The 9,586-nt window shown below is 44.7% G+C and overlaps 1 protein-coding gene across 1 annotated transcript; it reads left to right on the forward strand.

Annotated features, from left to right (window-relative positions):
* The first annotated feature begins 10 nt into the window (after positions 1-10).
* CSUI_007121 (folate biopterin transporter subfamily protein) lies at positions 11-9,562 on the forward strand. Its single transcript, XM_068067271.1, has one exon. The coding sequence runs from the start codon at positions 5,830-5,832 to the stop codon at positions 8,491-8,493; it is 2,664 nt and encodes an 887-aa protein (XP_067920750.1). The 5' UTR covers positions 11-5,829; the 3' UTR covers positions 8,494-9,562.
* Positions 9,563-9,586: the final 24 nt, after the last annotated feature.

The raw sequence follows: 9,586 nt of genomic DNA on the forward strand, positions 1-9,586 counted from the left end.
GGCCGACAGATTCGCATCAGTCATTTCCTTCCTGTATCTTGGCGTCGCACGTCCCAGGATCACCACGACCAACTAACGATAGCTGCGAAGGACCTAGAGAGGGAGTTTGCTGCACGGTTCTTTCCTGCCTTCCTTTCTTTGTTTCTTTCTGTCTTTCTTTGGGAGAAAATGAACAGAGAGACAGAAGGGAATCGAAGACATGGAAAGAAAGAAGAAGGACTGATAGAGTAGAAGTAGGTGAAGAGAGTTATCGGAGAGAATGAACTAACTTCGTGAGGATCTCCTACTTTTCCTCTCTCCTTCTCTTCTTCTCCTTTTTCCGTCTCTTCATTCATTAATCTCCTCTTATCTCCTCGAGTCATCTTTTCTTTCTTTCTTTCGGTTCTCACTCTTGCATCCTTTTTTTCTCATCACGCAGCAGCTTTCTCCCTTGAAAGAAGCTCATTTCTCCCTTTTCTTGTGAATCTTCTTCGCCTGTTTCTCTTCCGCTCCTTCTTCCCTTCCATCCTTGTTTCTCTTCCCTTCTTGCTCTATTCTGACGGCTGTAAAGAAGATTTTACCCTTCAGCCCTGAAACAAAGAGAACCGACGTGTCGCTTCTTCTATTCTCGTTTCAACGCAGAAGAAGAGAAGAGGGAGGCTCCTCCTGCGATTGCCGCGTCAACAGAGAGTGAGAGATAGCAGAGAGATCAGTCTCTCGGGTTTCTCACGAGTTGCGCTGGCGTGGTAAGTCCTTTAGCTTTTCTTTACCATCGTCTTTAAGAAGCACAAGAAGAAGAAGAAGACAGTGACCAAGTTCAGATGTATTATCAGCAATGAAGAAAAAGAGGGGGGGTGTCTGTAGAGAGGAGCGAGTTAAGGAGTGAGAAGATGAATGAGGGAACGAAAGAAAAGCGAAGAGATTTCTCTTCTTGTCTCTTGAATGAAGAAACAGAAGAAAACAAGGAAAAGAAGCCCCCAGGGAATTAAGAGAGAGCGTGTGTGTATGGTGTGTGAAAGGAAGTCTGAGAGAAGTCTCGACGTCTCTATCTCTCTTCTTTCTTTTCTTTCTTTTACTCTCCCTCTCCGTCTCTGTCTCGCGGCTGTGTGAAGTGCGTCTGTCTCCATCAGCTCTATACAGAAGGCATGCTCTTCTTCTTCTTGATCTTCATCTTCTTCCAAGCCTTTGCAAGACACGACAAGGGCGGGAAGATAAAGAAGAAGATAGCTTACCAGGAAGAACCGTCTTTCCACCTTTTCTTCTTTTTCTCTTTATCATTCCTTCCTTTCAAGTCGCGAAGACATACTTCGCTGTTTCACATTCTCTCTCTCTTCTTTTGCTCCTTCTCATATTCTCTATTTCTTCTTGTTCTCCTTTCAGAAGGTCTCTCGTTCTTTTCTTCGTCTTTTTCCAAGAGGTCTTTTCCTCTTCTTCCTTCTCCTCTTCGTGTACTTGTCTCGCTGTAGTAGTAGGACGTCTCAGCCATATATGTATATCTATTGATACTAAAGCTTTTCATTCTTTCTCTCCCATGTGACTGGAGCGCATGAGTATCAAGATGTATTTCTTTCTCTCGAGAGAGGTGTATATACAGAGGGAGGGGTAGAAACAGGTCTATAGCTAGATATATACAGGCGTCCTGTTTATATGTAGTTACGTGTCTATACACATGGAGATCAAGAGCATCTCTACGTGCATATAGATACAGATCCACATAGAGACACTTGACTCCCCAAGAAATCTCCCTATTTCTGGCTATTCTTCTCGTCTTCGTATCTCGGTTTCGACAGTAATAGCTGTACTTCTTCTTCTTTACTCATCGTGTCACCTTTCTTTCTTTCTTTTATCTTTATTTCTTCTCATTCTCTTGGTCTCTCTTCTTCTTCTTTTTCATCCTTTCTCTGCTGGGCAGACAACGTATCATTTCGGACTCCCAGAGAGGAGAGATGAGGAGCTCTTTTTCAACACCTTCAATCTTTCTTCGATTTCTCTGTTTCTTTCTCCCCTTTTAAGAGAATCTCCATGTATCGATCTCTCATCCACCTGAAGAAAGAGAAGCGAAAGAAGAAGAAGATCCAAGACATGTCTCTCCCTCTCTCTTCTTCCCTTCTTTCTTTCCGTCACCAAAGCACAATGAAGCCGTCCCACCCCCCTCTCATTCGATCTTTTTTTTTCTTCTTCTATAGATTTAGATGAAAGACTTAGAGTGATATGAAAGAAGGCGGCCTTGTTTAGCAGGAGTACAGAAAGACCAAGATAAGAAGAAAAGAAAACGGTTCTTCTCTGCTTGGGCTCTTTCGTCGCGTACCGCTTCAGCGAGATTTTCCATCTCGATGCTTTGAAGATATCGGGTTGAGAGAAGGAGGAGGAGGACGCAAGTGGATCATATATTGGAGAGATATACAGATCTTTCTCTCTTGCTTCTTCTTTCGTCCACAAGCTTTATTTACGGAGCGCTTTCATGACTTCTTCCGCTTGAAGATGTGAAGAGGAAGAGGAGAGCATCTTTCGTGTATCTTTCTCTTGGCCTTTCGTCTCTTCTTTTCTTCCTCTTCTAGTGATAGATCTGGGGAAGAAGAGGAAGGAAACTGGAGAAGAGAGAGGAGCGAACATTATGAGGAAAGATCGTGAATGAAGTGATATGCTCTTTGGGAAGTGAGAGATTTCGAGGCTGGAAGGTTACGAGGAGGAGTTAGCTGTCTCATGACGAGTGAAGAAATCTTCCAGTGGAAAGAAGAAGGGGAAGAAAGAGAAAGGAGAAGATGTCTTCTTTCCTCCTTTCTCTCTTTTTTTCCTTCCTTTCGTCGTTTCTTTCATCCTTTGTATGACAGATCTTCTTTGTTTCCTTCTCTCTCTAGCGTGGGGTTGAGAGGACGTTGATCTTTTTCTCTTTTCTTCTTCCTTCTTCATCTGTACAGGTAGAGAGCAAAAAGCATCATGGGGTGTATGTACAGCTGTTTTTTTTCTAAGGTGAGAAAGAGGACACTTACATGCAGTTCAGATGTGGTGTATGTACAGCTGAATGTGATTTGAGGTGTATGTACACCTGAAGAAGAGAAGTCAGAAAGTACAGCTTGAGAGCATAATGAGGTGTATGAAAGAGAGAGAAGCCTTTTCAAGTGCCTCTCTTCATTGGATTTCTCGTAGGCATGTACCCCATGCATGTCTCTTTCTTTCGAAAAAAGACGCTTTTTCATTGACAGAGATCGATCTTTCCATGAAACAGACGAGATTCGTACAGACCAGGGAGAACGTGGAGGGGTGTAGTTACACCTGAAAAGATGACGACGTCCGTTCTCCAAGTCGTCGTGGGGTGTATGTACACCTGAAGTGAAAAGGAACAGAAGCAGGAGTCTGAGAAAGAGTTTATGAAGGACATTTCAAGGGTACCCGCGGAAGAACGGGAATGAATGGATGATAAGAGCTTGCCGATTCCTTTTTTGGAAGGGAGAGAAGTCTTTATAGCTGTCTCTTCTGTTTCTTTAAGAAGGAAGTGGTCTGAAGCATATATGCATACATAGGCAAAGATCTATGGATGCATGCATGCATGCGTCCGTGTTGCTTCCTTAAGACCGCGTTCTCACTGACAGATATCCATTCGTTTATCTATCTATCTATCTATGCATCTGTCTTTCTATGTTCTTTTCTTTCTTCGTGTCTTTACTTCACTCATAAACGAGATGGTCTCTTCTGAGAGGTGGAAAGAACCTCGCCCCCAACAGAGCAGAAGAGACACATCGATATCTCCCATTCTTTCCTTTGTGTATACAGACAGCTTTTCTTAGAACTAAAGGAACTCCGCTGTATCTATGTACACACATGTCGAATATCTCTCTTGTCTCTCGCGCTCTCTCTTATTATAGTTCATTGAAGAGAGAGAAGAAATGAAGTAATCTTTTCGTCTTGTTTCTTTCTCTTCTTCTCCTTTTCATTCCGATCTTCCGTGTCTTAAAGGCACAGGAGCTCTTTCCTCCCCGTCGTCTCTCGATTTTTTCTTCCTTTCCCTTCTTCTCATTCTTTCCTTTTTCTTCACGATGCATGCGTGGATAGATGACGGAGGGTGTGAGGCGGATCTGCCCTCCTTGGTGGTTCCCCCCCCTCGCTATCCGCTCTCTTCTTCGTCTTCTGATCTGCATTCCTTTGAACTGTCTTCTCCCCCACCCCATCCTTCTCCCTCTTCTTCCTCTCCCTTTTCTCTCTTCTCCCTCATCTTTCTGATCTCGTCTTGTTGTTCTTCTCTGTATACATCTCTACGTCGATGTGTGGTAAATATCTTCCTTGCGCCGTGCCATGTGTATCAGTTCTCTCAGCGCATACGTCTCCACGTGGGGTCTCGCTTTACCCTTATGATGCTAAGTACCTACGTAGGTTTGAAAGGTTTCCTCTTTGCTCTTATCACGGATAGCATGCTTCCGTATATGAGAGAGCTAGGTTATGACGGCTTAGTCTATCAACGTATAGTTACCGTGGCTTTTGTTCCATGGGGGATGAAAGGTTTACTAGGCTCTCTTTCTGATGCCTTTCCTCTCGGGGGATATCATAAGAAGTTCTATATGCTCATCAGTAGCTTAACAGGTGCGGTGAGCCTTCTATCTCTCTTACTCCTTAGCAGCCAGACAGCCCATCTTCATCCCTCATCATCATCCTCTCTTTCGGGTGTACAGACACCCTCGACGTCAACTTCCACTGCGCCCTCTCAACTTTCATCCCCGGGGGGAGAAGGAGGAGGAGATACAAGTTCCTCAACTCCCGCGATGAACACAGGAGAAGAAGCCGCGCAAGGATCATCTTCTCTTTTGTTCTCCCCCTCGGGTCATGAAGAACAAGATAGTCAAGCAGACGTCTCAAGTGGCGTAGAGAAAGAGGGAGGAGCAATGAGCTTCTTCTTTGGCTTTGCCACGAGGCAGCAAAATCAGCCTTCTATGATCTTTCTCTCTCCAGATACACATATCATGTTCTTAGGTCTCATTTACTTCTGCATACAACTTCAAATCGCCACAGTGGATTTAATGTGCGAGGGAATGTATAGCCGCGTGATGATTGAGAGACCCCGCATCGGTTCGGATCTTGTGACCTTCGTGAATGCATGCACAGCTATTGGTGCGGTATTAGGTCGGCTTATAGTCGGTCCTGTCTCCGATTCATATGGGACGTATCCTTTGTTTCTTTTAGCATTACCTGTGGCGCTTCAATCTCTCATTCCAATCATTTGTAACTTTCTCCAAGAAGAGAAAGTCAATCCACCGTGTGGTATGCTCAAGGACAAGGTGTCTTCTCAGAGATCTCTCTTCGTCATGGCTGTCTCTGTCGCTCTTTGTGCATCAGGAGTAGCGATCTTAACACTCTTGAGTCAGAAGGGGGGGGGGGNNGGGGGGAGAACAAGGAGGAGGGGTGAAGAGTCTTTTGAATCTTGGCAGTAGTAGTAATGAGGAGAACGAGACGTCTCTCCAAGGGTATATCTTACCTTATTGTATATGTGTCTCTATCATCTTAATCGTTTTATGTTTCATCTGTTTGCCCTCTCAATTAGCCAAGTGTAATGTGTTTTTCTTCGCGGATCGCCTCCTTCATATATCTATTTCAGGAGCCTTGGATTTCTTCTATACAGCCTCCCCCGATTGTGTTCCTAATGGGCCGCATTTCGATTACACCTATTACTCGACCTTCACAGCTATAGCAGGGACCATAGCCACGTGGGTTGGCTTGTTTCTGTTCCAATTCTATTTGTGTGAAAGAACTTACAGAGAGCTTTTCTTTCTGACGAGTGGGGTGCGGATCGTTGCATCTCTCTTTGACTATATCATTGTGAAGCGTGTGAATATAGAGATCTTAGGTATCCCTGATAAAGCAATGTATCTCTTAGGAGATGCAATTATTCTCTCCCTTATCAATTCTCTCTCCCATATGCCTGGGGTGATTTTGACGTCGCGTCTATGTCCTCGGCAAATGGAGAGTACTGTGTATGCGATCTTAGCAGGCATAAGTAACTTCGGTCATACCATCTCTACCTTATTAGGTCTGCGTATCATTAAACTTGCAGATATCCGGACTACCGCATCTGAAGGGAGTGCTTGCGACTTCACTAATCTCCCCTTTCTCATTCTCTGTGTTCATTGCTTTCTTCCTATGCTATCGATACCTCTTGCTATGGTGCTTCTACCTAACAAGAAAATGAACGAAGCTCTCCTACCTAACGATGGTGAACATGATAGTGACGGGAGACATCGACGGCAACAACTCCACAGGGGCTCTTCTTCGATGAGTCTTCGCCAGCCGCACGAAAGGGAGGATAGTACCGAAGATGGAGAAGGCGAGAGAGAAAAAGAAAGAACAAGCAGAAGAAGAAGGCGGAGGGGAGACGGAGGGGGGGACTTTGAGATGTTGAAGAGAAGATGGAGTCACGGAGAAGAAGGACGGGAAGACGATGAAGAAAGGAGAACAAGAGTGAAGGGGGGAGAAGAGGAAGGAATCGAAATGGGGGGAGGACAGATGAAGATGATGGATAGTGACAAGATGAAGAAGAAGAAGATGAAAGAAGGTTCTCCACGGATGAGAACTCGAGAAGGAACTCGTCATGTTTCTCATTTTCAATCAAATGCAGAGTGGAAGAGAATTCACGATGAAGAAGAGGGGGAGGAAGAGGAAGAAGACGAAGAGAGTCAACATGATGATGGTGATGAGGTGTATGTACACCGCAACAAGAGAAGTCGCCGTGGTAGACATCATAGGGCCATCGATATGGATGTGGAGGAGGAGTATCTTTTCAATAGCTCAGACCACTTTCTTCATCGTCAGCATATAGACGAAGGAAATGTCTATAAAAAGATCGAATCCTCTTCATCGCCTACCAATCAGTGTATGGTCTACAAGCCCCCCCACAGTCAAAGAAGTGAAGAAGAAGAAGAAAGAAGAGAAGACAAGAAAGAAGAAGATGAAAAGAGGAAGAAGAATCATTCTGCGACTTCACATCACAAAGACGCTACAGCTGTTATGGTAGGGATGAAGGTGTCGCCAGATGGTATCAAGGAAGAGGAGAAGAAGAGTACGAGAAAAAAGAAGAAGAGAGAATACAAGAGATCTGATAAGGGAGAGAAGAGCAATGGGGTCGAGCTCATGACTTCCCGTGTGCCTTCTTTCTATTCTCTCGCATCTTCTTCATCTTCTCTTTCTTCTCATGCTCCTCAAGGGAAGAGTCGTCATAGGGGGTCTTTTACATACGAAGTTCTTGGACAGGCCGTCGAAGGGGGAGAAGAAGACGAGAAAGAAGATGAGAATCGAAGAGCTCGGCGATTTCAGAGAGATGCCCCTTTGCTAATGCATGCGGCGCTCTCATCTCCCCGTGGTAATGGAAGAAAGGAAGAACAGATCGGAAAAAGAAGGGGGATCGTGGAGGAAAAAGACCAGTCGACACTGTTTCAAGAAGAAAGAAGAAAGAAAGAACGTAGAAGAAAGAGAAGAAAAGAAAGATACAACAGAGAAGAAGACAGAGAGGAAAGGGCGAGTTCTTCCTCCTTCGATTCTTCTCCTTCTTCTTCATCACATGTGGAAAGAGGTTCTTTGTGTTCTTTCTCATCTTCCGAAGTCGAAGAATTTCAAGATTTGTTTAGGAAAGATGGGGCAGAGTCGCCACGGGCTCTTTCACCATCTGAAAGCAAGAGGAATAAGACACGTCATGGACGCCTTATCAGCATGTCTCCTTTTCGGAAAAAAGAAAGTGATCACAAAACCATGAAGAACAACCCCGTCTCTCTCCATCCGTCTCGAGACGACCTCACAAAGGGTCGCTCGTCTCCTTCTTCTTCTCTCTATCAGGTGGAGACAAGCTTACGTGAAGAGGAAGCTTGTGAGAGAGATAGAAAGGGTCACCGTTATCATAGTGATGGTCGGCGAGAGATGTCTTCTTCTTCAGAAAAAGAGAGAAACACGGGAGAGGAGACCTCTACCGTTCGAAGCCTTTTCAGAACAGATCGCTATTCTTCTTCTTGTCCTGTCGAAGAACGTTCTTCGTATCCTTTCCCTTCATTCGATCATTCTTCTTATGTCCATCATGCAAAAGAAGAAGAAGAAAGCATCTCTCCTTCTCCTTCTTCTACTATTCAGCACTTGCGGTCGGCTTCTTCTTCTTCTCCGTCTGCTTCCTATGTCTTTCCTTCACCATCTTCTTCCTCATCTTTCTCTCAGGGGAGAGGTCATCTTCTTTCGCGATCTTTTCAAGAGAGATCTACAGCTAGCAGAGGTAGACACGAGTTAAGGCAGTGTCCCGATGGTGAGGGCCCGAGGACTAGCTGTAGGAGTAGTAGACACGAGTTAGCAACTAGCCATGGAGGAGGTCATACATCTTCCCCAAGCTCTTCCTTTCCCGAGGAGGGAGGACGCTGCAAGACGAGAGAAAGAAAAGAAGAGGAGGAGGGAAAGACGAGGATGAGAGAGAAGAAGAGAGAAGCAAAAAGATCAACAGAAAAGAAGAAGAAGAAAGACATCTTCATTCGTCGTCTCCATCTTCTTCCTCCTTAGAAGCAGATGGGAGTCTCTATTTCTATGATGAACGATCGTCAATAGAACCACAGGCATTTGGCTTCTCCACTTCTCTCCGTCAAAATTCTTCTTCTTCTCTCCCTTCTTTTGTACCTTCTTCACTGACAACCCAGACACGATATGTTCAGACATCTCCTACACATCGATCGATTCTGCCTCCCTCTGGTCTGGGTGTCTCTTCTTCATCTTTCCCTTCTTCTTCATCTCTTCTTTCTTCTTCATCCTCCTGTTTCCGCGATCGAGAAGAAGAAGAACCACACCGTGGGGGGGGAGGTAAAGAACCTACGAAGAATCTTTCAGATCTCTTCCTTGCTTCTCAGTCGACTCTTGCGACCCCTCAACAAGCGATATGGTGCTCTCCGGCTAGCTCGGAGCGACCCGAATCGATTCAGCCTCGTTATCATAACGTCGATGCTGATAAAGAATCGACATGCTATGACCAGAGCCGTTCAGGAGATGCTGCGAAGCCAGCAAGAGCGGCTCTTACCATCGGATTAGATCTGTCTTTTCAATATGATTCTGTCCGAAAAGGAGGAGGAGACAAAGAAGATTTGGAAGTGTCTTCTTCTTCCTCTACTCGAGCATCGATGCTCGCAAGATCTGTACAAGGAGATACCCCTACACCTTCATACTCAACGACTCCACCTACAGAATCGACGTTGTCGTCTCGATTCTCAGCAGCTAGCAGTGATCGTGACGCTCCTCCTCAGTCTAATTCTTCTCCCTTCTCCTCACGCTGGTCGTAATCTACTTCGCTTTCCTCTCTCTATATGTATATGAATTCGCTCTCTCTCTCTCTCTCCCTATATATATATGTATACACATATATGTATGTATATTCTCTCTCTCTCTCTTTCTATATATATATATATATGCATGAATGTGCCGGCGTATATGTAGATATATGTGCCTAGAGTGAGCTGAGATTTTCTGTCTCCCAGATTTTCTTTTGTCTTAACAACTTTCCTTTTCTCCTTCTTTCGTTTCCGTCCTTTTCAATTGGTATTTTATTATTTGCAAAAGTTTTTCTGAGAGAGAAGTTTCCTTTTTCCCTTTTTTCTTCTTGTCGATC

Source organism: Cystoisospora suis, assembly GCF_002600585.1.
Source record: "Cystoisospora suis strain Wien I chromosome Unknown contig_3682, whole genome shotgun sequence".
Taxonomy (NCBI): Eukaryota; Apicomplexa; class Conoidasida; order Eucoccidiorida; family Sarcocystidae; genus Cystoisospora; species Cystoisospora suis.

Coding starts and splice junctions, on each gene's coding strand:
- CSUI_007121 (XM_068067271.1), top strand. CDS start 5,830: ATGTATCTCTTAGGAGATGCAATTATTCTCTCCCTTATCAATTCTCTC.